A 25,733-nucleotide genomic window follows, 5' to 3' on the forward strand; every position below is an offset into this window, starting at 1 on the left:
AGCAACTCATTGACCAACACAGATTTTCAAAACACAAAACAGATGATGTAAAACGGCAGTTACTAAGAATGGACACAAAAGTATGGCAGCTTTCTGTGAAGATAGTGTCAAGAACACTAAGAGTCAGAAGAATAAGCTGAGGTTTGCAATCAAAGTGAAGGTCAGTCAAAAAAGACTTTAAAAATTATACCGGGGCTGTCGGAGAGGGGGGAAGAAAAACAGAGCTCTTATAATATGCACAATCAAGCAAAACAAATGTCTGCATTAGCTGTGTCCAAAGACATGTGTTATTCTACATATTGAGTCTATCACCTGTCTGTGAATAGAGAGATAGTGTACTTCATCATCAGACCTCTGGCACTATAGTTAGTCATGCCACTGATGTTTACAAGTTTTTCAAAGTTGTTTTTCTTTATAATCTTGTAGTCTTCATACCAATAATTGTTCTCATTCTGCATCAATTCATGCAGGTGTTCACGGGTTTCTCTGAAACCATTCATTTTGTCATTCTTAAAAAGTAATAATTTTCTATTCACATATCCTAATTTGTTTAGCCATTCCCCAACAAAAAGGGTTAGTGCTTTGCTATCACAAAGAGAGCTGCTATAAATAATCTGTATATATGGTTCTTGACTATGCATATCTCTTACATGGGCTTTGTTTCCTGCCCCGCAAAGGGGACAGGTAGGAGGGTGAGGGCGACACAGAGAGAAGAATAAGAGGAAGTAAGGGGATCGCTGAATTTTCTTTTTTAAAAATGCAAAGGAGAGAACAGAAGGAAGGCCAGAGAAAAGGAAAAACTACAAAGAAGCTACAGGTTGAATTTTTTACATAAAAAGAAAATTAAGAGAAAAATATAAGACCAAAAGCTATTTCTCAACAGATAAGCAGTCAAAGCATATGAAAATGACTGTTCTTAAGAGAATTGTAAGGTATTAACAACTATATGAAAGGATGTTTCAAACTGTTAATAAATCAAAAGATGCTAGAGGATTCACCTCATACTCCTGGAATTGGCAAAGATGATAAAAGAAGGGAACAGTCAATATTGGAGGGGCTATGAGAAGACAGGAACACAGGTGCATTGTTAGTGGAGCTATGAATCAATACAATCATTTGGGAAAGCAATTTAGAATTATGCAAATAAACTGACTAAATGTTAATACCATTACTAAGCTTATATTCCAAAGAGATCATGGATAAGAAGAAAGTTCCCATAGGTACCAAACACAAATAATGCAAAGCCAATGTTGCAAAGGAGCAAGCATGGATGAAAAGAAGAGATGAGAAAACATACCTATCTCACTCCCCAGAAGCTGGGTGGTACAGTGGATAGAGATCCAAGCGAGGAAGACCTTGAGTTCAAATTTGAATTTAGACACTTAACACTTACGTCACTGGGCAAGTCACTGAACCCATCTGCCTTGGTTTCCTCATCTGTAAAATGGGGATAACAATAGGATCTCTCTCAGGGTTTTTGTGAGGATCAGATGAGATGACAATTGTAAAGTGCTTAGCACAGTGCCTGGCACATAGTAAGTTAATTATTATCAAACGCGTCTTTTCAATGTGTGATCAGTTTCGGTGATTTATTTCTTGTTTATGCTTTCCAAAAAAACTGTTACATGAGATGGGGAAAACTTTGATGTTAAAAAAAGACATTAGAAAAGTTTACTTAAAAAAAGAAAAGGAAGTAGCACATAACGTAAATTTGTAGCTTCATGTGCAATACTTTTTCTGTTCTACTATGTATAAGAAAATGCCCATTCAATTTGGTGCTTATTAAGTTGAGAATTTTAAAAATGGGGAAAAAACATATTGGGGACAAGAGTTAAGAAAGGTCAAACGAGGGAAAATACTGCCATCTGGTGTATTTTCATAGCTGATGACAGAGAAAAGACATAGCCACTCAACTTTTATTTTGCTTTTTTTTTTTTAACTACCAAGGAGAATGACCTTCAGACACAACAAATATAGTTTAACAGGAAATGGAAAGCCAAGATAAATGAGGAAATGCTAAGACACCCAGCACCAATATAGTCAAGTCACCAGAGCCAGATGAACTACATCTCAGGACACTGAGCAAACCAAAGACGTGACTCATAGTCACTGAATCATAAGTTTCATAGGGAACAGAAGAGGTGCTACCAGATACAACAAAAAGAAAGGTTGTCCCAATATTAGGAAAGGGAAGCAGGGTAGAAGATTTAAACTATAGATTTGTATAAGCTTGACTTCAATTCTTTGCAAAATTTAGAAAAATATTCTCCCTGTTTTTGTGAGGAGGATGTCTCAAATATAATCTTAACACACATGATAAAAGCATTAGAGAGTTGCGAGTGCTAGCTGAGGTCCAAGGGAATAATAACCAACCAGGGAATTAAGGAAGACTTCATGAAGGAGGGCTTCATGAAGAAGGAATCTGAGTTGGGCTTTAGTAGGTGAAAAGAGGGAGGACATTCCAGGTGTATTAAACACCAAGTAAACACATGCATCTAGAACAGAACAGGGAATGTTTATGGGCCAAAATGGTCAACTTTGCCCAGAGCATGTGGAAAGGAGTAGTCAGTCAAAAAATATTTATCAAGTACCTACTAGGGATACAAAGAAAGGCAAAAGACAGTCCCTGGAGTTTATATCCTAATGGCGCAGACAATATGTAAACAAATATGTACAAAAATGGGAAGGCACTAGAATTAAGAATAATTGGGAAAGGCTGCTTATAGAAGGTGGGATTTTAGCTAAGACTTGAAGAAAGCCAGGGAAGCCAAGAGGTAGGGGGGAGAGCATTCCAGGTATTAGAGACAGCCAAAGAAAATGCCAAGGGTTGAGAAATGAGGTGTTATTCATGGAAGAGCAAGGAGGCCAACCAATTAGCTGTTAAGCTCCTTAATAGGATAATTTTTATTTTTTGTCTTGGTATCTTAAAAGTCTAACACCATGAGTTGCACAGAAGTGGGAGTTAATAAAAGTCTATTGACTGAACATGCATACAAAATATAGGCTGGTATTCCTAATAAAGAAAAAAGGGAAAGGAATGTAAAAGAATGCTTCTCAATTCTCCAGGTTATTAGAGAGAGTGAAATGTCTTTTGAGAAGAGAAGTAGTATTTCAAGGAAAACAAAGAAAAAACATCAGAAAAAGGCAAAGGATAATCCTGACTTAGATCACAAAACTGGAATTTGGAAGAATATGACAATGAGGAAGAAGGGAAAGGACTAATGAACACTGCCAGCTAACAGGTATGAGGCTGGGGGGTGGGGGGAGAGTGGAGGAAGGGAGAGAGAATTTGAACCTTCTTGCGCTCAATAGAATTTAAGTTCCTTGAGGGCAGGGGTTGTTTTCTTTAGTCTTTCAATCCTAAGCACTTAGCATAGAGCCTGGAAGCGGTAGGTAATGCTTGCTGCTACAGGTAACGCTGAGGGAGAGGTCATCTAAGAAGAGTCAGAGAAAGAAAAGACAATTAGGGACTCCCTGTTGAGGGATAATGTCAATTTGTCAATGTTATCAAAAGTAGAAAAGTCTGCTGTTTTCCCAGGTCATATATTCAGAAAGCTATGAGCAAATATCCTAATTTCGTCACAACTGCCCTTTCTGCTACAGAGATTCTGCAGAAACACTCCTATCCTCACCCTAAAGAGTGGCAGATACAGATTTTACCTCACCACACTCAGCAGATAGAAGAAGGGTGGAGGAAGGGACCCCCCTCAGCAGCTGTGCTTAAAACATGATGCCTTTTGACAAGGCCCCAGTCCAAAGCTGCAGAAATTCTGCCCAGACTATCTTTCCTTGTCCTTAACCCTGAAAAAAGTGGCTGATGCTCATTTAGCCCAAATAACAATAAAGAAGGGGAGATGAAAAAAAGGGGAGATCAGGGAAAAGTTGGGGTGAGACTGTAGCACGGACAGCTGTACTGGACCTGAAGAAAAAGGAGTTGAAATTGTCAGGACCCCCATGCCAAGACCACACCTACTCTCTTTTGACTATTAGGAGACACCCTATTTTCCAGAGCTAAGGCCCAGCAAGCAAGCTGTTCCCTGAGCTTGGCATGACAAAAATCCTTTGTGCTCACCCTCTGGATAAACTCTGTTGCAGCAAAATCACAGAATTGTTTCATACCAGTCCTAGGTGGTCCCTGAACTCAGACAAGCATCTGCAGGAACCATGTTCCTGTCATGAAGTCCTGTCAAACTTGCCTCATTGTGGCTGTTACCCCCTCACTGTCACGGGTACAGCCCACTGAATATTTCTTTGTCTAGCCACTACTATACATATCAAGGCTTGGCCTTGCTGCAATGGGCCTCCTCCTAGCAGAGATCCCAGCATGTGTTTCTAGATTCCCTCCTCCAAAAGAATAAAGGATTTTTGCCTATAACCTCTATGAACTCGTTGGTCATTTATTTTAAGGATTTGACAAAACCTTGAAATCAAATTTACTTCTAAAGCGGCTGAAACCCATCTGAGGTCAGTTCTGTCCTCCCAGAGTGTGTTTAGGATAGATTCACAGGCTGATGAATGCTATGCCCCACAACACTAGGAGTATGAAACAGCCTTGCATTCTGAGAACAAAGGGGATGGAGGATGGCAAGAAAGTGAGTGACAGATGAGAGAATAGGAACAAAAATGCTGAAATACCGATTTTAAGAGGAAAAACCTCAATAAAAGCCTAGAACACAAGAAGATAAATCACTTAATCCCAAACCAAAGAAAGATGAGTAGGAAATCCTCAAAGAGAATACAAAAGTCTCTTCAATATTTTAAGACAAAGAAAAACATATCAAGGCTAGATAAAATACAGAATCCTGTAGACTGCCAAGAGATCAAGGAACATCAATAACAAACTTCGGAATGGTTAAAAAATATACGATGTGACCCAAAGGTCTTAGGAAAGCTTAATCTTTAATAATTTCCTAAGTATAAATGCTACAAACTTAGAAAAAACATACAAAGGGTTATTTAAAAATTTAAAATATTAACATTTCTTACAAAATTCAATATACCCACTGTTCTGTGCTATATATCATTCTAGCTAATTTCCAAACTTTGTATATGTAATGAAAATCTTTAAAAATATGAGGTTTTTAATGCATGTATAACCATTTTTACATGATTACAAAAGAAAAAGTCTAATAGAGGTAAATCAGGCCTCTACCAATCCACTAGTCTGAGAAAGTGTTATCCAGAAACTATTACATAATGACAGGAGCCTTGTCTTGTTAAAATTAAAAATTTAGCATTCAAATTTCACAAAACTAAAGTGTTAAAGAAATTTAAATGAGCTTTCAAGTGTTTTTTTTTTAAATAAGTCTAAGGTGAGAGCTTGCCAAAAAAAAAAAAAAGTCTATGGCTTCAGATGTCTATACACAAATGAACAAAATGTGGGCAATAAGCAGTGTTAACAAGAAATCTTAGCTTGAGGTAAATTTGAACTAAGGGGTATCAATTAGAGTTTGGTCCCCATGACTAGAATAAACGAGGGTGGGGATGGTGAGAGAGTAAAGAATAGCACTGTATATTCAAAAGGTATTCTCATGGAAGGAAGTTTAGGAACCAAAAGGAAATATGGTAGAGAACATGTGAATGATGATCAATGGAATAAACAGAATATTATGATGAAAGAACAGAACATTATTATGAAAGCATACAACACTGCCTGAAGAGAAGAAGGAAAGAGCTATTAAGTATAGAAAATGGATCAGCTCTGGAACAGATGGCGAATGGAGCATTCTACCTATTAGGCCGTGTGCTGGACCTTTCTCTCTACCAAGAGCTTAAAATGGTGGAAGAACCCATGATGGACACTGGACCAATAAGGCAGCATAGGCTGTTGAAGCAGAAATCATAAAAACCTTGGGAGGGATATTACCCCTTTATCTTTGAATTTGGATAAAGGAGAGAAAATCTGGGAAAAGACTGGTATATACCCTAAATTTGAGGGAAATACATTTCAAAGAAGAGAAAGGATCAACAGTATCTCATGGTGCAAAATGCCATGGAGCAAGCCAGCCAAAAGGGGTGGAAAGCTCACAATCACAAAGCAAAAGAAATAATTCTGATGAGAAAGAAAAAGGGAAGCTATCGAAAGAGAATGAGGTGAAACAATCAACTTGGATTTTTAAAAGATATGTACTGAAAATGCCAACAAATTAACATAATGAGAAAACAATATAAATGTGTGGCCCAACTCTGGAAGAGTAGCTTAAAGAGTGCTTATGGGGGTAATGACTTCTAAAGACAACAAAAAGCGTTCTTTTTTTGGATGGGGGGGATGACCAACGGAGGACAATGAGAAGGAAGACCCATTTTCTTTTGTTTGCTGTGTCGAGTAGAATTATTTTTAGCCTGCCAAGGACAGAACATAAGGAGTTAACAGGGAGCTATAAACTAAAATGAGAAAATAATAAGAGAGAATTTAGAGGACTTTTCTAAGGTCAGATCACTAAATCCAGACAAACTACATCCGAGGGTGGCAAAAAATTGGCAGGTATTATTGATGAGCTGTTATGAGGGTATCTGTAAAATCATAGAGAATGGAAGAGATGCCATCAGACTAGATATGGGCAAATATTGTCTTGGTTTTTCAAAAAGGGAAGAGTGAACTTCAAATTCTAAAATGTATTACAGAAGGGCTAGTTTGTAAACATTTCAAAGGGAAGTTGCAATAACATAAGCAGCATGGATTCATGAAGAAAAAGGTCTGCCAGTCTAACATTATTTCTTCATTTTGCGGGGACAAAAATAGTAAACTATGTTAGGTGAATGACTTGACTTGGTTTTCCTAGACATCAGCCGCATTATTTGACAAAGTCCCTCATATTTTACAGACAAGGTACATGCTAGACAATAGTACAGTTAAGTGGACATGCAACTGGGTATATTTGATCGGGCCCTAAAAAAAGTCAATCATGAGGAACCATCAACTCGGAGCGAGGTCTCAGGTAGAAGTCCCAGAGCTGTCTTGCCCTGTGTTTCTTGCCATTTTAATCACAGACTTAAGAGAAGGTCTTGAATGCCGTGCTAACCAAATTCTCAGGTCACCAAACTAGAAAGGATTGCTAACACATCAGACAACAGAATAAAGATTCACATAACATACTACTAGGTTAAAAAAAAATCAACTTTACAAATATAATATGGGAGGAACACAGGCTAGACAACAGTTTGCAGGGTTTTAAAGGAAAACAAACTTAATATAAGTCAATGATACAACATGATGACCAAAAAATGGAATGCCATCTTAAGCTCCATTAAGAAAGAGGTTTACAAAGGAAACCACTAACAACAGTCATCAACATATTTTAAAAAAAGTTCATGGATATCATGTTAAGAACCCTTGGCTTAGTGTACTATATTCATGCTCCACTTTAGGAAGGAGACTGATAAATGGAAGGGCATTCAGAGGAGGATAACCCGGACAGTGAGAGGCCTGTGGCCCATAACATATGAGGATTGATGAAGAAACTGGGGATGTGGATGTAGCACAGAGAAGAGAAGACTTGGACATGGACATGGACATGATAGTTGTTCTTAAGGATCTGAATCAATGTCAAGGGGAAAAAAGATTAGATTTGTTCTGCTTAGCACCAAAAGCAGAATTAGGAATAAAGAGAAATTCAGAGAGGCAGATTTAGGCTCAATGTAAGGAAAACACTTTTTAACAAACAGAGCTCCCCAAAAGTTTAGTGGACTACTTCAGAAAGTGGTGGCAGTGGCCTGCTCAGTAACAGGTCTTCAAGCAAAGGCTGGATGGATGACCATGTATCTGGGATGTTGTAAAGGTGATTTCAATTCATGTAGATTAAGACTAGATGGCCTTTGAGGTTACTTTAATCTCAAATCAGATTCTATGAACTCTTATGGCAATTCTTAAAAATTCAATTTTATTTTATTTTCAGTTCCAAATTCTCACTTTCCCTCATCCCTCTGCTCTACCAATTGAGAAGGCAAAAAACCAAAACCCATTAAAAAAATATACAGTCAAGCAAAATAAATTCCTGCATTAGTTGTGTTACAAAAAAGAGAAAGAAAAAGAAAGGAAGAAAGGAAACAAAGGAAGAGAAGAAAATATGCTTCAATCTGCACTGAGCACATCAGCTCTCCATATAGAGGTGAATAACATGTTTCATCCTGAATACTTTGGAATTGTGACAGCTCTTTGATGGGGCAGCTAGGTGGTGTAGCCGATAGAGTGCTAGACTTGGATTCAGGAAGACTGAGCTTCCTAAGTTCAAATCTGGCCTCAGACACTTACTAGCTGTGTGACCCTGGGCAAGTCACTTCACCCTGTTTGCCTCAGTTTCCTCATCTATAAAATGAGCTGGAGAAGGCATTGGCAAACCAATCTAGTATCTTTACCAAGAAAATCCCAAGTGGGTTCACAAAGGGTCAGACACAACTGAAACAACTGAACAACAAGAAGATACTTTCACTGTTGCAGATCAGCAGCTTCTGTAACTTACAGTTTTAGAGTTTCCTTAAGTGTGACAAATTAATGGTGTTCATATAGTCCATAAAAGTCAGAGGTAGGACTTGGTGTCCTTCAAACTGTCTAGTAAACTCTTTGAACCAGAAGGAGATTAACATAATACACACTAAATAAAAATCACTTCTATTCAAGATCACTGAATTCTCATTTTTGGTTCAATTCAGATTTCTGATTGTCTTATAGGCAGAAGGAACTTAAAAGTTGTTTTGACCGAATTACTTTTATACTTCTATTTGGGTTTGTCAATAACATTCTTACCCAGGTTAGGTCTCTCCAAATGCTGTGATTTTCTGTTCTTACTCTTTTGCTTTTTATTTTTAGGCTATTTAATTTATTCTTATGATCTTAACTTTGCCTAATTCTTTAATTCACTATCCCTAGTCTCCTTTCTGATAATTACTTTGATTTCTTATTATAACTTAAAATTTAACCCAGTGTCCATTTTATTATCAAAAGTACTACCTTCGTAACTCTGATTATGTGGACTTAGAGGGTTGGAGATATTATATTCTTTCTTCTTTTTCTGCATGCTAATGGTTACCCACTCTTAATGTTGCCTCTTTCCTTTTCTCCACAATACCAACTGATAAATATCTTTGATCTATTCAATACGCAGAGAAGTGGATAAAGAGCCAATCTCAGTTATGAAGATTTGAGTTAAAATCCTACAAATCCTAGATACATGGAGTCAAAGTACCCAAGGGACCCAGGCAAGTCACTTGATCTTGGCACTGCAGGCAACTTTCTAAGACTAAGTTGCAGAACGTGTGCCATTTTGCATGGTGGAGGGAGTTTCCTCACTGGAAATTCTCCACACCAATGAAAACAAAAGTTCAAACAAGTCCCACTGGCCATACGACTGTAATTTTAATTAGCTTCTTCTATTATATGTAGTCTATGAAGACTCCATTGTATTCATATTCCACAGAAGCCTAGCAAACTCTGGATCATCAGCAAATGTCAAGTAATAAAAGAACAATGTTCAACAATGATGCCCATGAAGTACAGATATAAAACTGAGGTGGATCACATTGTGGTGACAGGACAGACATGCATGGTACTCTTTTAAGACCCCTGAAATTACCTTGTAAATCCTGCATCATGACAGAACAATACAACTTTATAAAAACATTTCATAGAACCACATTATTTCACAGTGGAGAGGTACTTGAGAGACCATCTAATTCAATTTGTACCTGAAAGAAATCTTGTCTACAACATCCCTGACAAGGGATTAACCAAGCTTGACCTGAGTGGACAATTTTTAAACTGTTTCCCATGTTCTGTGGAACATATGCTGAGTCTTAAATAACAATAACAATCTAGAAGTCTACAGAAGTCCATGGAGTAAGTTTGCAAAGATGAACAATTATGGCAAAAGAGAACTGTCACAGAATGCTTGATCATCTGTTATGAGCAGGGGCTATGCCTCTTTGCTGTCTGACTAGATCTGCTGCCAACTGAACAAAATGGAAGGTCCTTGATGCCAAGAGTAAGGAACAAAGCCACAAAGCCATTTTTAAATCCAGAAAAGCAACATATCATTAGATAATTGTCTATTTTTATGTTGTAATATTGTCATTGCAACTACTTCCATTAAAATTTCCAGACGCTACCAAAACAAACAAAAAGCCCAAGGGGAAGAAGTATATACCACTTGAATTTGTCCCTTAACATCAAGTCAACTTTAATGTAATTACTGGGATCAAAATGCTACTTCTTGTCATTTCTTAATTTTTATTACATATCATTTTTTGAGGGATACTGTTGAGGTGATTTCTGATCAAGTATGAATTGGACTAGATGGTCTTTAAGGTCCTTTTCCATTCAACTCATTGTTATTATGATCACCTTGATCAAAATATCCAGACAAGCAGAACACTTTACCAAAAAAGGAAGGAGAATATACTACTTGAATTTGTCTCTTAATATCAAGTCAATTTTGATGTAAATGTCAGGGTCAAAATCCTTACTTCTTGTCATTTCTTCATTTCCTTTACATATTGTTTGTTTCAGCTGTTCAATTCTCAACTTACAGGACATTATTTTCCATCTCTGAAAAAATAACACACAATAAATATTTGAGAAGTTCAAGTTTTGTGATGAGTAAATATGTCATATGACCAAAAATCTCTTTAATTTGGAAATGCTTCTTCTTAAACAAGATTAAATATAACTTTCCCAAAATGAAGTAAAGTACGCTCCCCAAATGGGACAAATCTTGGCTGGTTGGACTGTTTCTGGAAGTGTTCAAATTTCCCAGCTATCTATCAGATACTACCGCAGCTGAGCTGCCACCCTCTAAATCAAAAAGCTCCACATTCTTACAGACTCGGACAATTAGATTCATTAAAATATTCTTAAAGGGATAATATCTAAAAATAAAATTAAGGGGTAAGGGGGAATGTACTAGGAGAAGGAGAAAGGGAGAGGTAGAATGGGGTCAATTATCTCACATAACAGAGGCAAGAAAAAGCTTTTACAATGGAGGGGAAGAAGGGGGAGATGAGAGGAAATGAGTGAACCTTACTCTCATCAGATTTGGCTTAAGGAGGGAATGACATACACACTTAACTGGGTATGAAAATCTATCTACAGGAAAGTAGTGGGGAAGGAGATAAGAGAAGGCGGGGTATGATAGAAGGGAGGGCAAATAGGAGGAGGGGGTAATCAGAAGCAAACACTTTTGAGGAGGGACAAGGTCAAAGAAGAAAATAGCATAAATGGGGGGAGGGATAGGACAGAGGTAAATATAGTTAGTCTTTCACAACATGATTGTTAGGGAAGTGTTCTGCATGTCTACACACATACAACCTATATCAAATTGCTTGCCTTCTCAATGAGGGTGGGTGGGGAGGGAGGAAGGGAGAGAATATGGAACTCAAAGTTTTAAAAACAAATATTAAAAATTGTATTTACATGCAACTGGGAAATAAGATATACAGGTAATAAGGTATAGAAATCTATCTTGCCTTACAGGAAAATAGAAGGGAAAGGGAAAAAAGAGAAGGGGTGGGGTGATACAAAGATGGGGAGAAAATTTGGAACTCAAAATTTTATGGAAGTGAATGTTGAAAACTAAAAATAGATTAATTAATAAAAAAAATTAAAAAAATACTTAAAAGACAGTTCAGCACCAAAAACAATCATCAAAAAAAGTATTTTACATTTAAAAAATAATCTCCAGTAACAATGAGTAAGAGCAAAAACATTAAAGTTTTGCATAATGCAATTTTACTCTTTTAAAAAACAATTTATTGGTTACAAGGAGTTATAGCAAAAAGGTCCAGCATTGTAACATTAATACCTCCAAGTCTTCCCTCTCTGTTAAGGATAGAAAGATACTTTCTCTACTGAGGGTAGAAAAATATTTGAAAATAGCTCAAAATAAATAAAGGCTTAGGAGGAAAATTTGTGATAAACTATGTTGAAGAAGCAATGTTGAAGTTTTTGTTTATGTTTTCTTTTTCACTAAATATTCAAATACATAAGAAAAACATTTGGCGATAAATACAGGTCACTCCCTTGTAGAAAAATTGAGTATTTGGGCTCCAACTTGATTTTAAAAAAGAAAACAGAAACCCCACATTTAAAAAATCATAAAAAATAAACAAAAATTCTTATTTTTTATTAAAATAAATTTTTTGTTAAAAAATTTCCATAACTCACCAACTGATCTGTTATCCACTTTCCTTCCATAATGGCCTTAAGCACACTATAAAGGAGAAAAACAAATATTAAAGTCAATTGTGAAATAATATTTCACCAGTATGAAGTAGATTTTTTAGAGAGGATAACATTTTTTGCATATGGCTAATTTTCCCCCCAATGTAGCCCAGAACAGAGAGATTCACGTAAACAAGACCTTCCTCTCCAAGTTCATTGCCCTCTACAGATCCTTTGCAATACTCAGCTCTCATCTCCCTCTTCCCCAACTTTCTCTGTTAAAAGACTATATATAACTTCCTGTACTAATACTTTTTGATCTACTATGTAATCTTCTTCCCATCAATTTCTGTATGTAAGGCATTGTGTCAGAATCTCAGGGAGAGGTTATAAGTAAGTATAAGGGATCATAATCCTTGTCTTCAAGGAGATTACAACCTAGTTGGCAACAGAAGGCATAAACAAATGAAAAAATCGATCATTTAACAAGTATTATATAAATGTTATAACAATATAAAGTGACAAGAATGAATTGGCCAATTTTTAAACTGGCGTAAGAGATAATAAAACAGATGTTGTCATCTTCAAAGGATAACCCTAGGAGGCTATTCCCATATTCTTGAGACGGTATCATTACTCAAAACATTTCTGGAACTCCTTTTTTTGGAATTGCCTTGAGAATGCCTTCAGCAAACATAATCTCTGGAATATGTGGAACGGTGGCAAATCGTTGATAATCTGAAGATGACTTATTTTTGGAGCCAAAAGTCATTCCACGCCATATCTAGTGAAGAAGACAAGTGATAATGTAACATGGGATCAAAACAAGGAATGGATATAAAATTGGCACTTCCTTATGAAGGAAGGGACGACATCATAAATGATCTACAATTTGCTGAAGAGAGTGTTAGAGAATGCAATAGTTTTCTGAATTCAGAAAACAGAGAGATCACTAGGCTGGAATAATCTGGGAGTGCTCCATGGAGAAAGAAACACTCAAGGTGGTCCTTAAAGGATGAATAGGATTTGGATAGGTGGAGTATGGGTAAAGAAGAATACCCTAAGTGTGGGTAAAAATATGAGCAGAGGCCCAAAGATGAACAAACTGAAAAGACGTTTTGAAGACTCAGGGATTCTTAACGTTTTTTTGTGTCATGGATCCGGTTGGAAAAATGGTGAAGCCTATGGAGCTCTTCTTAGAACACTGCTTTTAAATGCATAAAATATAATTTTGTTGTTCAGTCATTTCAGTCTTGTCCAACTTGTTGTGAATCCATTTGGGGTTTTCTTGGCAAAGTTACTGGAGTGATGTGCCATTTCCTTCTCTAGCTCATTTTACAGATGAGGCAACTGAGAAAATAGGGTTAAATGACTTGCCCAGGGTCACAGAGATGGGGGGGGGTTGAATTCAGCTAGTAGCTGGATTTGAATTCGGGTCTCCTGACTCCAGGCCTGGCAACTGATCTACTGTGCCACCTAGCAGCCCCATAAAATAAATGTAATGGAAACCATTTATCTTGAAATACAGTTATAATAGTATTATTAAAAACAAAACCAGGACTGCAGGTTAAGAACTCTTAGTAGACCAATTTAAATGAAGACAAGGATTCATGTGGGGAATCAGGCTGGGTAAGAGTGGGAAGACAGACTATGGTGGCTAACTTTCTGTAATTGATGCAGCCACCACTAGCTTTTGCGTAACTACTCCCAGAGTTTTCCTTCTGAGATCTGCTGCTACACATTTCCCCTTCTTTCTACCAGTACACTGCCATAGATGCAATCTCAGTATTTCCTAGGCGTCCAATCTTTCTCCAAGTTCAAGTCTTTAGAGAGTCCCATATTTTGGCCCTTTGGGAAACGGTAGGAAGAAAAGGTCTCCATATATATTTTCCAGGACAATTACCACCACTACATTCAAAAGGCACGCCTGCGTGTCATGCAACACATACAGACAAAAACATGGTATTGGATAAAATGGTGAATGAGTACTCTCTGCAAATAAACAACTTACTCTTTTCGGAATTCATCCTGCTTACTTTTAAGATGGCTTAACCTCTCCTTCTTGTCTACAAACCTGTGAGAAACAAAAAACAAACAACTGTCCCAGTTTACATATTTTCTTTTTTTGTTTTTTAAAATAAGTTAATTTATTTATAGTTTCCAGCATTCACTTCCATAAGTTTTAAATTTTCTCCTCCTCCCTAGTTTATATATTTTCAAAGTTTATTAAAGTGAATTGTTAAGAGCTAAACTTTTTACAATATGATCCACAAAGCACTACTACATCTCATATTTATTTTAATAAAGGGTTCATTATTTTCACTTAAAAAAGATTTCTCAAATTCATACAATTTTTAATTGTATAAATATATAAATAAGAAATGTAATCTAGATTGAAACGTTTCCATTTTCTATTTCTATGTCACATAGGTCATCCAAAAATATTTTGCATAAACAACTTAACACCCAATAATAATAGTTCACATTTTTTGGTGTTTTAAAAGTCTAAGTGTTTGCAAAGCACTTGATATTTATCTCATATGATCCTGATGTACCAGTCTAAAAAGATGTAATGCTAAACTGAAAGCCATACTTCTAAACTGAGCTCTCTTTGAAAAAAAAAAAATGTCAGAGGCTAAGAATCAATCATTGAACAGGATGTATTTAAGCTTTTTATGAAAGCCGTATTTTAGGAAGAAATTTCACACATTAGACCAATGTGGTAAATATGCTTTCCTATGGAGACTATGCCTTAAAAATTTCAAAGTATTGTACAAATACCTGGTTCTATCACTCTAGACAGTTTAAACAGTTATCTAGTAAAAAAAATCAACAAAATTTCATATATCACTATATCCAAATAATTTAAGCTTTTGAAATCAGAATAATTTCAAGGCAGAAAATAAGGCGTCTTAAATATCCTCTCAAAATCATTTTAAATTCTATGATTCTATGATTTGACTTGTGACCAACATGATATAGAACCTCAGTGGTTGAAGTCTAAAAGCACATAGCTTCCAGGTCTAAGATCTTAAAATATAATATGTTGAAAATATTGAATATATTAAATAGGAAAAAAAGACTTAGGATATCACATAGGAAGCAGAATAGTATAATTACCAGGTAATTATGATTGGATTCATTTAACACCATTATGGTCATTTTAATAATTTATTTGTGTAATTGTATGCAAGACAATGAGGAACGAACTAGCCTCTAAGCCAAAAAGACCTAGGTTCAAGTCCGGCTTCTGACATAATAGCCTTCTGACCCTGGCATGTCACTTATTCTCTCTATAGGCAACTCTCAAGATGCTAAGTTGTGGAGAAGGTGTTGCCTTGCCCTGGTAGAGGGAGTTTCTTTACTCAATAGTTTTCTATACTAATGAATTCACAGGTCCAATCCGAATCCTTGTTCGTATAAACCTAACCCTTTGCTGGACGCAGTGGTTAGAGAGACAAGCCCAGAGTCAGGAGGACCCCTTTCCCAGAGTTCAAATCTGGCCTCAGACACTTAGTAGCTATGTCACTTTAGCAAGTCACTTCACCCCGTTTGCCTCAGTTTCCTCATCTGTAAAATGAGCTGGAAAAAGAAATGGCAAACCACTACAGTTTTTTTTTTTTTTTGCAGGGGGGAAGGCAGGGCAAATTGGGGTTAAGTGACTTGCCCAAGGTCACACAGCTAGTAAGTGTGTCAAGTGTTTGAGGCCGCATTTGAACTCAGGTCCTCCTGACTCCAGGGCCAGTGCTCTACTCACTTCGCCACCTAGCTGCCCCCTCACTCCAGTATTTTTACCAAGAAAACCCTCAATGGGGTTACGAAGAATCGGACATGACTCAACAACAATAAGCCTTTTTACCAAGAGGAAGTAAGTGGAATAACATTATCTAAAAAAAAATTTTTTTGTCATTTCCCATAGCCTAGCACAGGGATATATTAAAAGCTTGATAACATAATGAAAACATAATTTCATATGTGTAAGTACTTCTTCCACTAGTATAGAATGCACCAATATCACCCCTTCACAGTCTGTACAACTATTATTGGGGTTTTCCTCTCCAGGAATCCTCCACAGTTGATGCACCAAAAGTACTTTTTGGGGTCCCTTTACTATTTTAAGGGAGCTGGGTGGCACAGCACATAAAATGTTGGACTTGGAACCAAGAAAATCTGAATTCAAATCAAGACTTTGACACTTATTAGCAGCTGTGTGACACTGGGCAAGTCACTAAATTTTGATTTGCCTCACTTTCTTCATCTGTAAATTGGAATAATAATATGGATCTATCTTTCAGGGTTATGAGAGTAAAATGTATACCATTTACCAACACTTTACAAACTTTAAAGCACTATATAAATGCTATCATTATTAATCATCACCCTGATTCCAATCCGTCTTCCACATAGTCACTTCCTAAAGCACAAATCTAACCAAGTCAGTCCCCTATTCAGAAATATTCAGTGGCTCCCTATTGCTTCCAGGACAAAATACAAACTTTAGAGCTTGACATTTAAGCCCTTTTCGATCTGGTTTTAATCTACTTCTCAAGAATTACTTCATAAAATGCTCTAAATCACTACTGATTAAAGAAATGCAAATTAAAACCACTCTGAGGGATTACCTCACACCTATCTGATTGGCTAACATTACAAAACAGGAAAATGATAAATGTTGGAGAAGATGTGGGAAAACTGAAACACCAATGCATTGTTGGTGGAGTTGTGAATTGATACAATCATTCTGGAGAACAATTTGGAACTATGCCCCCAGGGCTATAAAACTGTACATACCCTTTGTTCCAGCAGTACCACTATATATGGTCTATATCCCAAAGAGATCCTAAAAAAAGGAAAAGGACCCACATGTGCTAAAATATTTATAGCAGAAATGGCGGCTGGTAAGCACGGACTAGAGTGAGCTCCGTACCCGAGTCCCTCCAAAAACCTATAAAAAATGGCTCTGAACCAATTCTAGAACGGCAGAACCCACAGAACAGCAGAGGGAAGCAGGGCTCCAGCCCAGGACAGCCTGGATGGTCTCTGGGTGAGGTCTATTCCACACGGAGCTGGGAACGGAGTGGAGCAGAGCCCAGCCTGAGCGGCATGGACGATCCAGACCAGAAGCCGGGTGGAGGGGGCCCTAGCGCCCTGAATATGTGAGCTGCGGCAGTTACCAGACCCCCTCGACCCACAAACACCAAAGACTGCGGAGAAGGTTAGTGGGAAAAGCTGCGGGAGTGGAAGGAGTTCGGGAGTGGAAGGAGTTCGCAGTTCGGCTTCCAGCCCCAGGGGCAGCGGAGGTGGGGCAGCTACAGCTGTTGTTACTTCCGGCTCCAGGCCCACCTGGTGGGAGGAATTAAGTGGCAGATCAGAGCAGGAGTGCAACAGCCTGCTGAAGATCTAAGCCCAGTCTGGACTGGGGGTCCTTGGGGAAGGAGGAGTGCAGCTCTGACAGAGCTGGCACCTCCCCCCCAAACGTAGAACATAGAACTCGTTAGTCTACAAGCAGTCATACCCCACTGAAAAACTCAAGGGTCAAGTTAGTTGCTTGGGAATATGGCCAGGCAGCGAAAACGGCACCCAGATTCAGTCTCAGACTTTGGATTCTTTCTTTGGTGACAAAGAAGACCAAAACATACAGCCTAAAGAAGACAACAAAGTCATAGAGCCTACAACCAAAGCCTCCAAGAAAAACATGAACTGGCCCCAGGCCATAGAAGAACTCAAAAAGGATTTGGAAAAGCAAGTTAGAGAAGTAGAGGAAAAATTGGGAAGAGAAATGAGAAGGATGCGAGAAAACCATGAAAAACAAGTCAATGACTTGCTAAAGGAGACCCAAAAAAATACTGAAAAATACACTGAAGAAAACAACACCTTAAAAAACAGACTAACTCAAATGGCAAAAGAGCTCCAAAAAGCCAATGAGGAGAAGAATGCCTTGAAAGGCAGAATTAGCCAAATGGAAAAGGAGGTCCAAAAGACCACTGAAGAAAATACTACTTTAAAAATTAGATTGGAGCAAGTGGAAGCTAGTGACTTTATGAGAAATCAGGATATTATAAAACAGAACCAGAAGAATGAAAAAATGAAAGACAATGTGAAATATCTCCTTGGAAAAACCACTGACCTGGAAAATAGATCCAGGAGAGATAATTTAAAAATTATTGGACTACCTGAAAGCCACGATCAAAAAAAGAGCCTAGATACCATCTTTCAGGAAATTATCAAGGAGAACTGCCCTGATATTCTAGAGCCATAGGGCAAAATAGAAATTGAAAGAATCCATCGATCGCCTCCTCAAATAGATCCCAAAAAGAAATCTCCTAGGAATATTGTTGCCAAAATCCAGAGCTCCCAGATCAAGGAGAAAATACTGCAAGCAGCCAGAAAGAAACAATTTGAGTATTGTGGAAACCCAATCAGAATAACCTAAGATCTGGCAGCTTCTACATTAAGAGATCGAAGGGCTTGGAATGCGATATTCCGGAGGTCAATGGAGCTAGGATTAAAACCTAGAATCACCTACCCAGCAAAACTGAGTATCATGTTCCAAGGCAAAATATGGAGTTTCAATAAAATAGAGGACTTTCAAGCTTTCTCAGTGAAAAGACCAGAACTGAATAGAAAATTTGACTTTCAAACACAAGAATCAAGAGAAGCATGAAAAGGTAATCAAGAAACGGAAATTGCAAGGGACTTACTAAAGTTGAACTGTTTTGTTTACATTCCTACATGGAAAGATGATGAGTATGATTCATGAGACCTCAGTATTAGGGTAGTTGAAGGGAATATGCATGTATATATATATATGTTTATGTATATATATATATATAAGTGAATGTGTATGCATGTATGTATCTATGTGTATATGTATGTATGTGTATGTATGTGTATATATATATATATGTGTTTATATATATATATGTAAAAGAGAGAGAGCAGACACAGGGTAAGTTGAAGATGAAGGGAAGATATCTAAAAGAAATAAAATGAAATTAAGGAATGAGAGAGTAACATACTGAGAGAGGGAGATAGGGAGAGTTAGAATGGGGTGGATTATCTCGCATAAAGGTGGCAAGAGGAAGCAGTTCTATGGGAGGAGGGGAGAGGGCAGGTGAGGGGGGAATGAGTGAACCTTGCTCTCATCAGATTTGGCCTGAGGGGGAATACCATACATACTCAGTTGGGTATCTTACCCTACAGGAAAGAAGAGGGAGGAAGATAAAAAAAAAAAAATAAAAGGTGGGGGGGGGGATGATGGAGGGGAGGGCAGATGGGGGAGGAGGTAATCAAAACAAACACTTTGGAAAGGGGACAGGGTCAAGGGAGAAAATTCAATAAAGCGGGATGGGTTGGGAAGGAGCAAAATGTAGTTAGCCTTTCACAACATGAGTATTGTGGAAGGGTTATACATAATAATACATGTGTGGCCTAGGTTGAATTGCTCAACTTCTTAGGGAGGGTGGGTGGGAAGGGAAGAGGGAAGAGAATTTGGAACTCAAAGTTTTAAAATCAGATGTTCAAAAACAAAAAAAGTTTTTGTATGCAACTAAAAAATAAGATACACAGGCAATGGGGCGTAGAAATTTATCTTGCCCTACAAGAAAGGAAGGGCAAAAGGGGATGAGAGGGGAGGGGGGTGATCGAGGGGAGGGCTGACTGGGGAACAGGGCAACCAGAATATAAGCCATCTTGGAGTGGGGGGGAGGGTAGAAATGGGGAGAAAATTTGTAATTCAAAATGTTGTGAAAATCAATGCTGAAAACCAAATATGTTAAATAAATAAATTGCATTTAAAAAAAAATATTTATAGCAGCTCTTTTTGTGGTGGCAAAGAATTGGAAATCAAGGGGATGTCCATCAATTGGGGAATGGCTGAACAAGTTGTGGTGTATGAATGTAATGGAATACTACTGTTCCATAAGAAATGATGAGCAGGCAGATTACAGAAAAACCTGGAAAGACATGAACTGATGCTGAGTGAAGTGATCAGAACCAGGAGAGCACTGTACATAGTAAAGTAACAGCAACACTGTACAGTGACCAACTTTGATGGGTTTAGTTCTTCTGAGCAATGCAATAATTTAAGATAATTCCAAAAGACTCATGATGGAAAATGCTATTTACATTCAGAGAAAGAACTATGGAGTCTGAATAGAGAGTGAAGCATACAATTTTCTCTCTTGTGATTTTTCTCTTTTGTTCTGATTGTTCTTTCACAACATGACTAATGTGGAAATATGTTTAATATGATATAGCCTGTGTATAGCCTGTATCAGAATGCATGCCATCTTGAGAAGGGGAGAGAGGAGGAAAAATTTAGAGCTCAAAATCCCATAAAAGTGAAACGCTGAAAACTAAAAATTAAAAAAGAATTACTTCCTGTTATTTCCCATCACGTACTCTATATTCCAGCCACACTGGCCTAGTGCTATTCCCCAAGCTCAATATTCTGTCTCCACGTCTGTGCCTTCACACACAAACAGAAGCCTTCACTTATTTCAAGGCTTAGTTCAGCCATGTTTCCCAATCCTTTTGTATTCTTGCTCTTCTCAAACAACTTTATGTTCACTTATTTGTGTACAAGTGTCTCCACCTTGCTCAGGAACTGTTTTTTGCTGTTGTACCCCCGGTGCCTGGCACAAAGTAAGCACCTAATAAATGCTTACTGAATTGAATTCCTGATAGACTGTCCCTTCAGTAATTCAAAGCCGTTTTTGTGCCCCGATGATGCACCTACGGCACCTTACATTCCTCTAATTGTTTCTCCATGCTTGCACAACTCAGGTGTCCTCACCATTGAAAATGAATAAACAGGGACCAGCCCTCTGGAACAACAACTGCCTTAATACTTACCCCAGATTAGTCAACAATGCAATCAATACCCAGGGGGTCATTCCTTAATGCCACCAGCTGATTACTGTAGGATTTGGGATTTTTGCTGATTCATCTTGTTATACACTATATAAAAATGTCTGCACCCACAGTCACCACTTTGAGTCACCTTAACCTGGCCAGTCAGCTGTACCCGGCAATTTTCCAGTTGGTTAATCCAGCCCTAGTCTCAATCAACAAGCATTTATTAAGCAGTCTGAGCCAGACACTCTGCTAAATGATGAATATTTATATAGCACTTTTTAAGGTTTGCAAAGCCCCTTTACATATTATTTTACTGCTGAGAATTGGGGTGTCCTGTTCAAGTAACAGCCAGCAGGCCAGTGTCCCTGAATCAATGAGTACCTGTTGGGTGAGTAAGGTGTAAGACGACTGGAAAAGTAGGAGAAGGCTAGGTTACGAAGGGCTTTGAATGTCAAACAGAGCATTTGGTATTTGCTCCTGGTGGCAACAGGAAGCTGCCGGAGTTTATTGAGTAGAAGGGAAGGACATGACGGCACCAGCGCTTCAGAAAAATCACCTTAAAGGATGGCTTGGAATGGAGAGAGATTTGAGGCAGGCAGATCCACCCACAGACTACTGCACAGTTCTGAGATGATGAGCGCCTGCACTAGTGATGGCAGTGTCAGAGTTGAGAAAGGGGCTTATTCAAGAGATGTTGCAAAGGTGAAGTCACCAGGCCTTGGCAATAGCTTGGATATGAGGGGTGAGAGATAGTGAGGAGTCCAGGATGATTTCTATGTTTTAAGCCTGAGGGACTGGGAAGATGGTATTGCCCTCAACAGTAATAAGGAAGGCAGAAAAGTAGGGGAGGATTTAGGGGAGAAAGATAATAATGAGGTCTGGTTTGGACCTAATGAGTTCAAGATGTCTACTGGACATGCAGTTTGAGATCTCTGAAAAGCACCTGTGTGACACTGGAGGTCAGCAGAGAGACTGGGGCAGGAAAGGCAGATTTGAGAATCATTAGCATAGAGATGGGCAATTAAATCCACGGGAGCTAATGAGATCACCAAGTGAAGCAGTATAGCCAGAGAAGAGAGCTCAGGACAGAATCCTGAGGGAACCCTGAGTTAGAGGTCAAAAGAGAGAGAAGTGGCCAGAGAAGCAGGAGAAACAGGAGAGCGGTGTATGGAGAGCCTAGAGAAAAGAGATTATCAAGGAACAGAGTGATCATCACTATCAAAGGCTGCAGAGAGGTCAAGGAGTATGAGGATTGAGAAGAGGCCACTTGATTTGGCAACTAAGAGATCACTGGTAACGTTGGAAAGAGCAGTTTTGGTGGAATGATAAGGCTGGAAGCCAGATTTGAAGGAGTTAAGAAGACAGCGAGAGGAGAGAAAAGTGAAGGCACCTATCATAGATGGCCTTTTCAAAGGGTTTAACTACAAAGGACAGAAGAGAAATAGGACAATAGTAAATAGGGACGGAAGGATCAGGGGGGAGACATGGGTATGTTTGCAGGCAGCAGAAAATGAGCCAGTTGAGAGAGATTGAAAATAAATTAAAGTGGAAGTGACAGTCTGTTGGAGGAGATAAGATCGAATGTGATCACTTGAACAAAGAGAGGGGTAAGACCTTGGTAAGAAGTAAGGCTACTTCATCATATGAAACAAGGGTGAAGGTGGAGATAGAGAGAAGGCATCTGAGGTGATAGAAGATGAGGAAGAGAAGAGAAGAGGGAGTTCATAGTGAATGGCCTCAATTTTTTCTGTAAAATATGGGGCAAGGTTCTCAGCTAAAGAAGTAGGAGTAGGGGTGGGGGTGGGTGGGAGGAGAGCCATAGGAGGTTTGAGATGGATGAAAAGGTTGGAAGAGCTGCTATAGAGAATGAGTTGACAAAGGAGATGTAGTAGTATTGCCTAGCAGCAGAGAAGACCCAGTTGAGGTCATGTAACATAAATTTGTAATGGATTCAGTTGGAATGGTTGTGTGATTTTCTCTACTTTCGTTCACCAGAAGAGAAGGCAATGAATGATGGGAGTGATCCAAGGCTGAGGCTTGCTTGGCTGGGCATAATCAACAATATCATAAAGGTGCTGGGGATTCAAGTGGGGACGTTGTAGAGTTGAACTGGTTCACGAAAGGGTCAAGATAGGGAAAAGAGAAGAGAGTGGATAATGTAGGGGAGATAGCCCAGGAGAGAAATACGGGGTCAAGGCAATGGAGGTGTGGATGGCAGGTAGGGTTTTGTAAGGTAAGGCAGAGCAGGAAGTAAAAGGCCAATAGATTATAGTCAGATAAGGAGATTTCAGAATTGTTGAACATGGAGGAGGTACATCTGTGGGTGACGGCAAGATTGAGGGTATGACCACCTTTGCATGTGTCTGAGGTGGGGTGGAAGAGTAGCTCATAGGAGGAGACTATGTTGAGGAACTGAATGGTTAGGGTATTTGAGGAAGAATACATATGTTGGAGTCTCCAAGCATGAGGGGCATGACCTGGGGAGTCTATAGACAACTGCCACCAGAATTTTGATTGGGTGGTACATATGAATAGTATGAACCACAAAGGAAGAGATTACTGAATGAAGGAGGAATATGAAGGCATATTCTAACACCCCAGTCTTGACTAGTGAGCTGAGGAGAATGAGTACTGGAAAGGGTGGCCAGGGAGGCTATGTCATTCTGGAGAGCCAGATGGCAGAGGAACAGATTTAAGATAAAGGAAAACTTGTTGCCTATGGAACAGGCAAGGATGAAATGTTTGGGTGGAAAGGTTGAGGGGGATATGAATGAGGAACTGGGTGGCAGGGGGTGTGGAGTGGGGTTTGTGTTTCACAAATAACACACGGGAGGCACTGGAGTTTTTGGACTTCAGCCTCTAAAAGGTTCACTCTTGATCTGGTCAGAGAGGAAGGACAGGAAGAAAGCTTTGGAAGAGTCAGTAATGTTATTTTATTCTAGCCTAGTCTTCTCAATGGATTGCTGATAGTGGGAGCACCAACTCCTCCAGCATTCCCTAATCATTCTTCTCAAAGGGACCAGCAAGAATATAGTAGGAGCTACAACTCTTATGGGATCCTCTAAGCCTCAATGGGGCCAGTTGAGGCAAACACAGGTTTTCCCTCAAGCCTTGATGGGGGCTAATCAAGGCACACACAGCATTACACTGTCATGTTCCCCTACAGGTTCCCCACTCACTGACCAGGGCCCACTTGCTTTACAGGGCAACAAAGAAGGCATATTGCCAGCAAGAGCCCCACAGGTTAACTTTAGCAATATTGTCATTCAGTGCAAGTGTAGTATCACATTGTCACCCCTATGTCTCAGTAGGACTGCTGATCACTATGATTCTAGGAATTACTATCTAGGATCCTTGGGGCTACTCTGGAGTTATTATCTAACACCTAGAGATTGCCATGGCCACGGATCCTGATAAACTAAACTCTAAGAAAGAAAAACAAAATCATCCTTACATATAGTTTGGATAACCATCTACAGGAGTTCAGAGTCACTGGGATATGAAGGGTATGACCAAGTGCAAGAATTTTCATCTTTGAGAACCTACTCAAAGGGAGTCACTGCACAACCCTCAAAGGACAGGTACAGCAGGAGACGGGGGAGGCCTGAAGTTCAAAGGAGGGTTGTTTTTCTTTATACCAAAGGTTCTCCACATACCAGCTGGGAGATTGGGCTTGGCAGCAAGAGGTTCAGATGGAAGTGGTTGCTCTGGGAAAGCAGCCTTTCCTCAGAGACCATCTGTGCTCAGCAGGAGATGGAAGGCTCAGGGTGCTAGTACATCTTCTTACTTCAGGCTGGCTATGAGGTGGCAGCAAGTAGTGGTAAATTCTTGTTTACACACAACTGCTCTGAGAAGAGTAAACTCTGCATCCTCCCTCCCTCAAATCAAAGTCAACTGCAAGTCATGTCATCTTCTCCCTGATGTCATGGTCTTCTTCGGAAATGAAGGACAAACACAACCTGTGAGTAGGCTGAGCTGCCTGAATGGGGATCCAGCCAGGTAACTCAGTTCATCCTTTCCCTCTCCCTAGGAAGGTAAATTTTGATGACCAGAAACTGTCCAGTTAACTTCGGATGTACTGGTTAGATTCCTTTCTTCCTTGTCTCTTTTCTCAAAAGATCAAACTTTAAACCCATTTCACTATGGAGCTCATAGACTAGACTGCAATAGGTCCCTGCCCAAGCTCCACTCAATGGCTATATTTTGGGCCCTCCAGGTTCAGAGTGAATGTCAATAGTAATTGTTTCTCTTTTGACCAGCAACCCTGAGGGTATTCCCCTCCCACTTTGATTTTTTTTTTAATTAAAGGGGTCATCCCTTGACTCATTTCTTAAAGGGGCCTATTCACTGAATGGGTGTTACCTAACTCAAAGTAAGAACCTGAAAAGGCCTTTGCCTAAAAGGGCCAGGGTCTCCTGTTGCATCCTGGGCCATCTCCAGTCATCCTGATCAATGTCTGACCACTGGACCCAGATGGCTCTGGAGGAGAAAGTGAGGATTTGACCTTGCACAACTCTCTTTCACTCAAATCAAAGTCAACTACAAGTCATGTCATCATTTCCCTGATGTCATGGTCCTCTTCAAAAAATGAAGGACAAACACAACAAACTGCAGATCTCAGAACTTTATAATCCTGGGATGATTGCATGGGTTCTTGGCTGTTTCATGAACAAGACATTCCATCTCTGCCTCCTGGCATTTCTCTGGGTGTCCTCCCATACCT

At 39.0% G+C, this 25,733-nt stretch overlaps 1 protein-coding gene across 1 annotated transcript in view; it reads right to left on the reverse strand.

The window, feature by feature from the left end:
* Window positions 1–25,733, reverse strand: part of ATG14 (autophagy related 14) — a 67,922-nt gene that overhangs the window by 18,523 nt on the left and 23,666 nt on the right. The window contains exons 2-4 of the mRNA XM_036734984.1: window positions 14,163–14,225; window positions 12,155–12,200; window positions 10,459–10,540 (exon numbers count right to left, since the gene is read on the reverse strand). Of these exons, the coding sequence (XP_036590879.1) occupies window positions 10,459–10,540; window positions 12,155–12,200; window positions 14,163–14,225 (191 nt within the window). The remainder of the gene's footprint in view (window positions 1–10,458; window positions 10,541–12,154; window positions 12,201–14,162; window positions 14,226–25,733) is intronic.

The sequence above is a fragment of the Trichosurus vulpecula genome, chromosome 8 (genome assembly GCF_011100635.1).
Source record: "Trichosurus vulpecula isolate mTriVul1 chromosome 8, mTriVul1.pri, whole genome shotgun sequence".
Taxonomy (NCBI): domain Eukaryota; kingdom Metazoa; phylum Chordata; class Mammalia; order Diprotodontia; family Phalangeridae; genus Trichosurus; species Trichosurus vulpecula.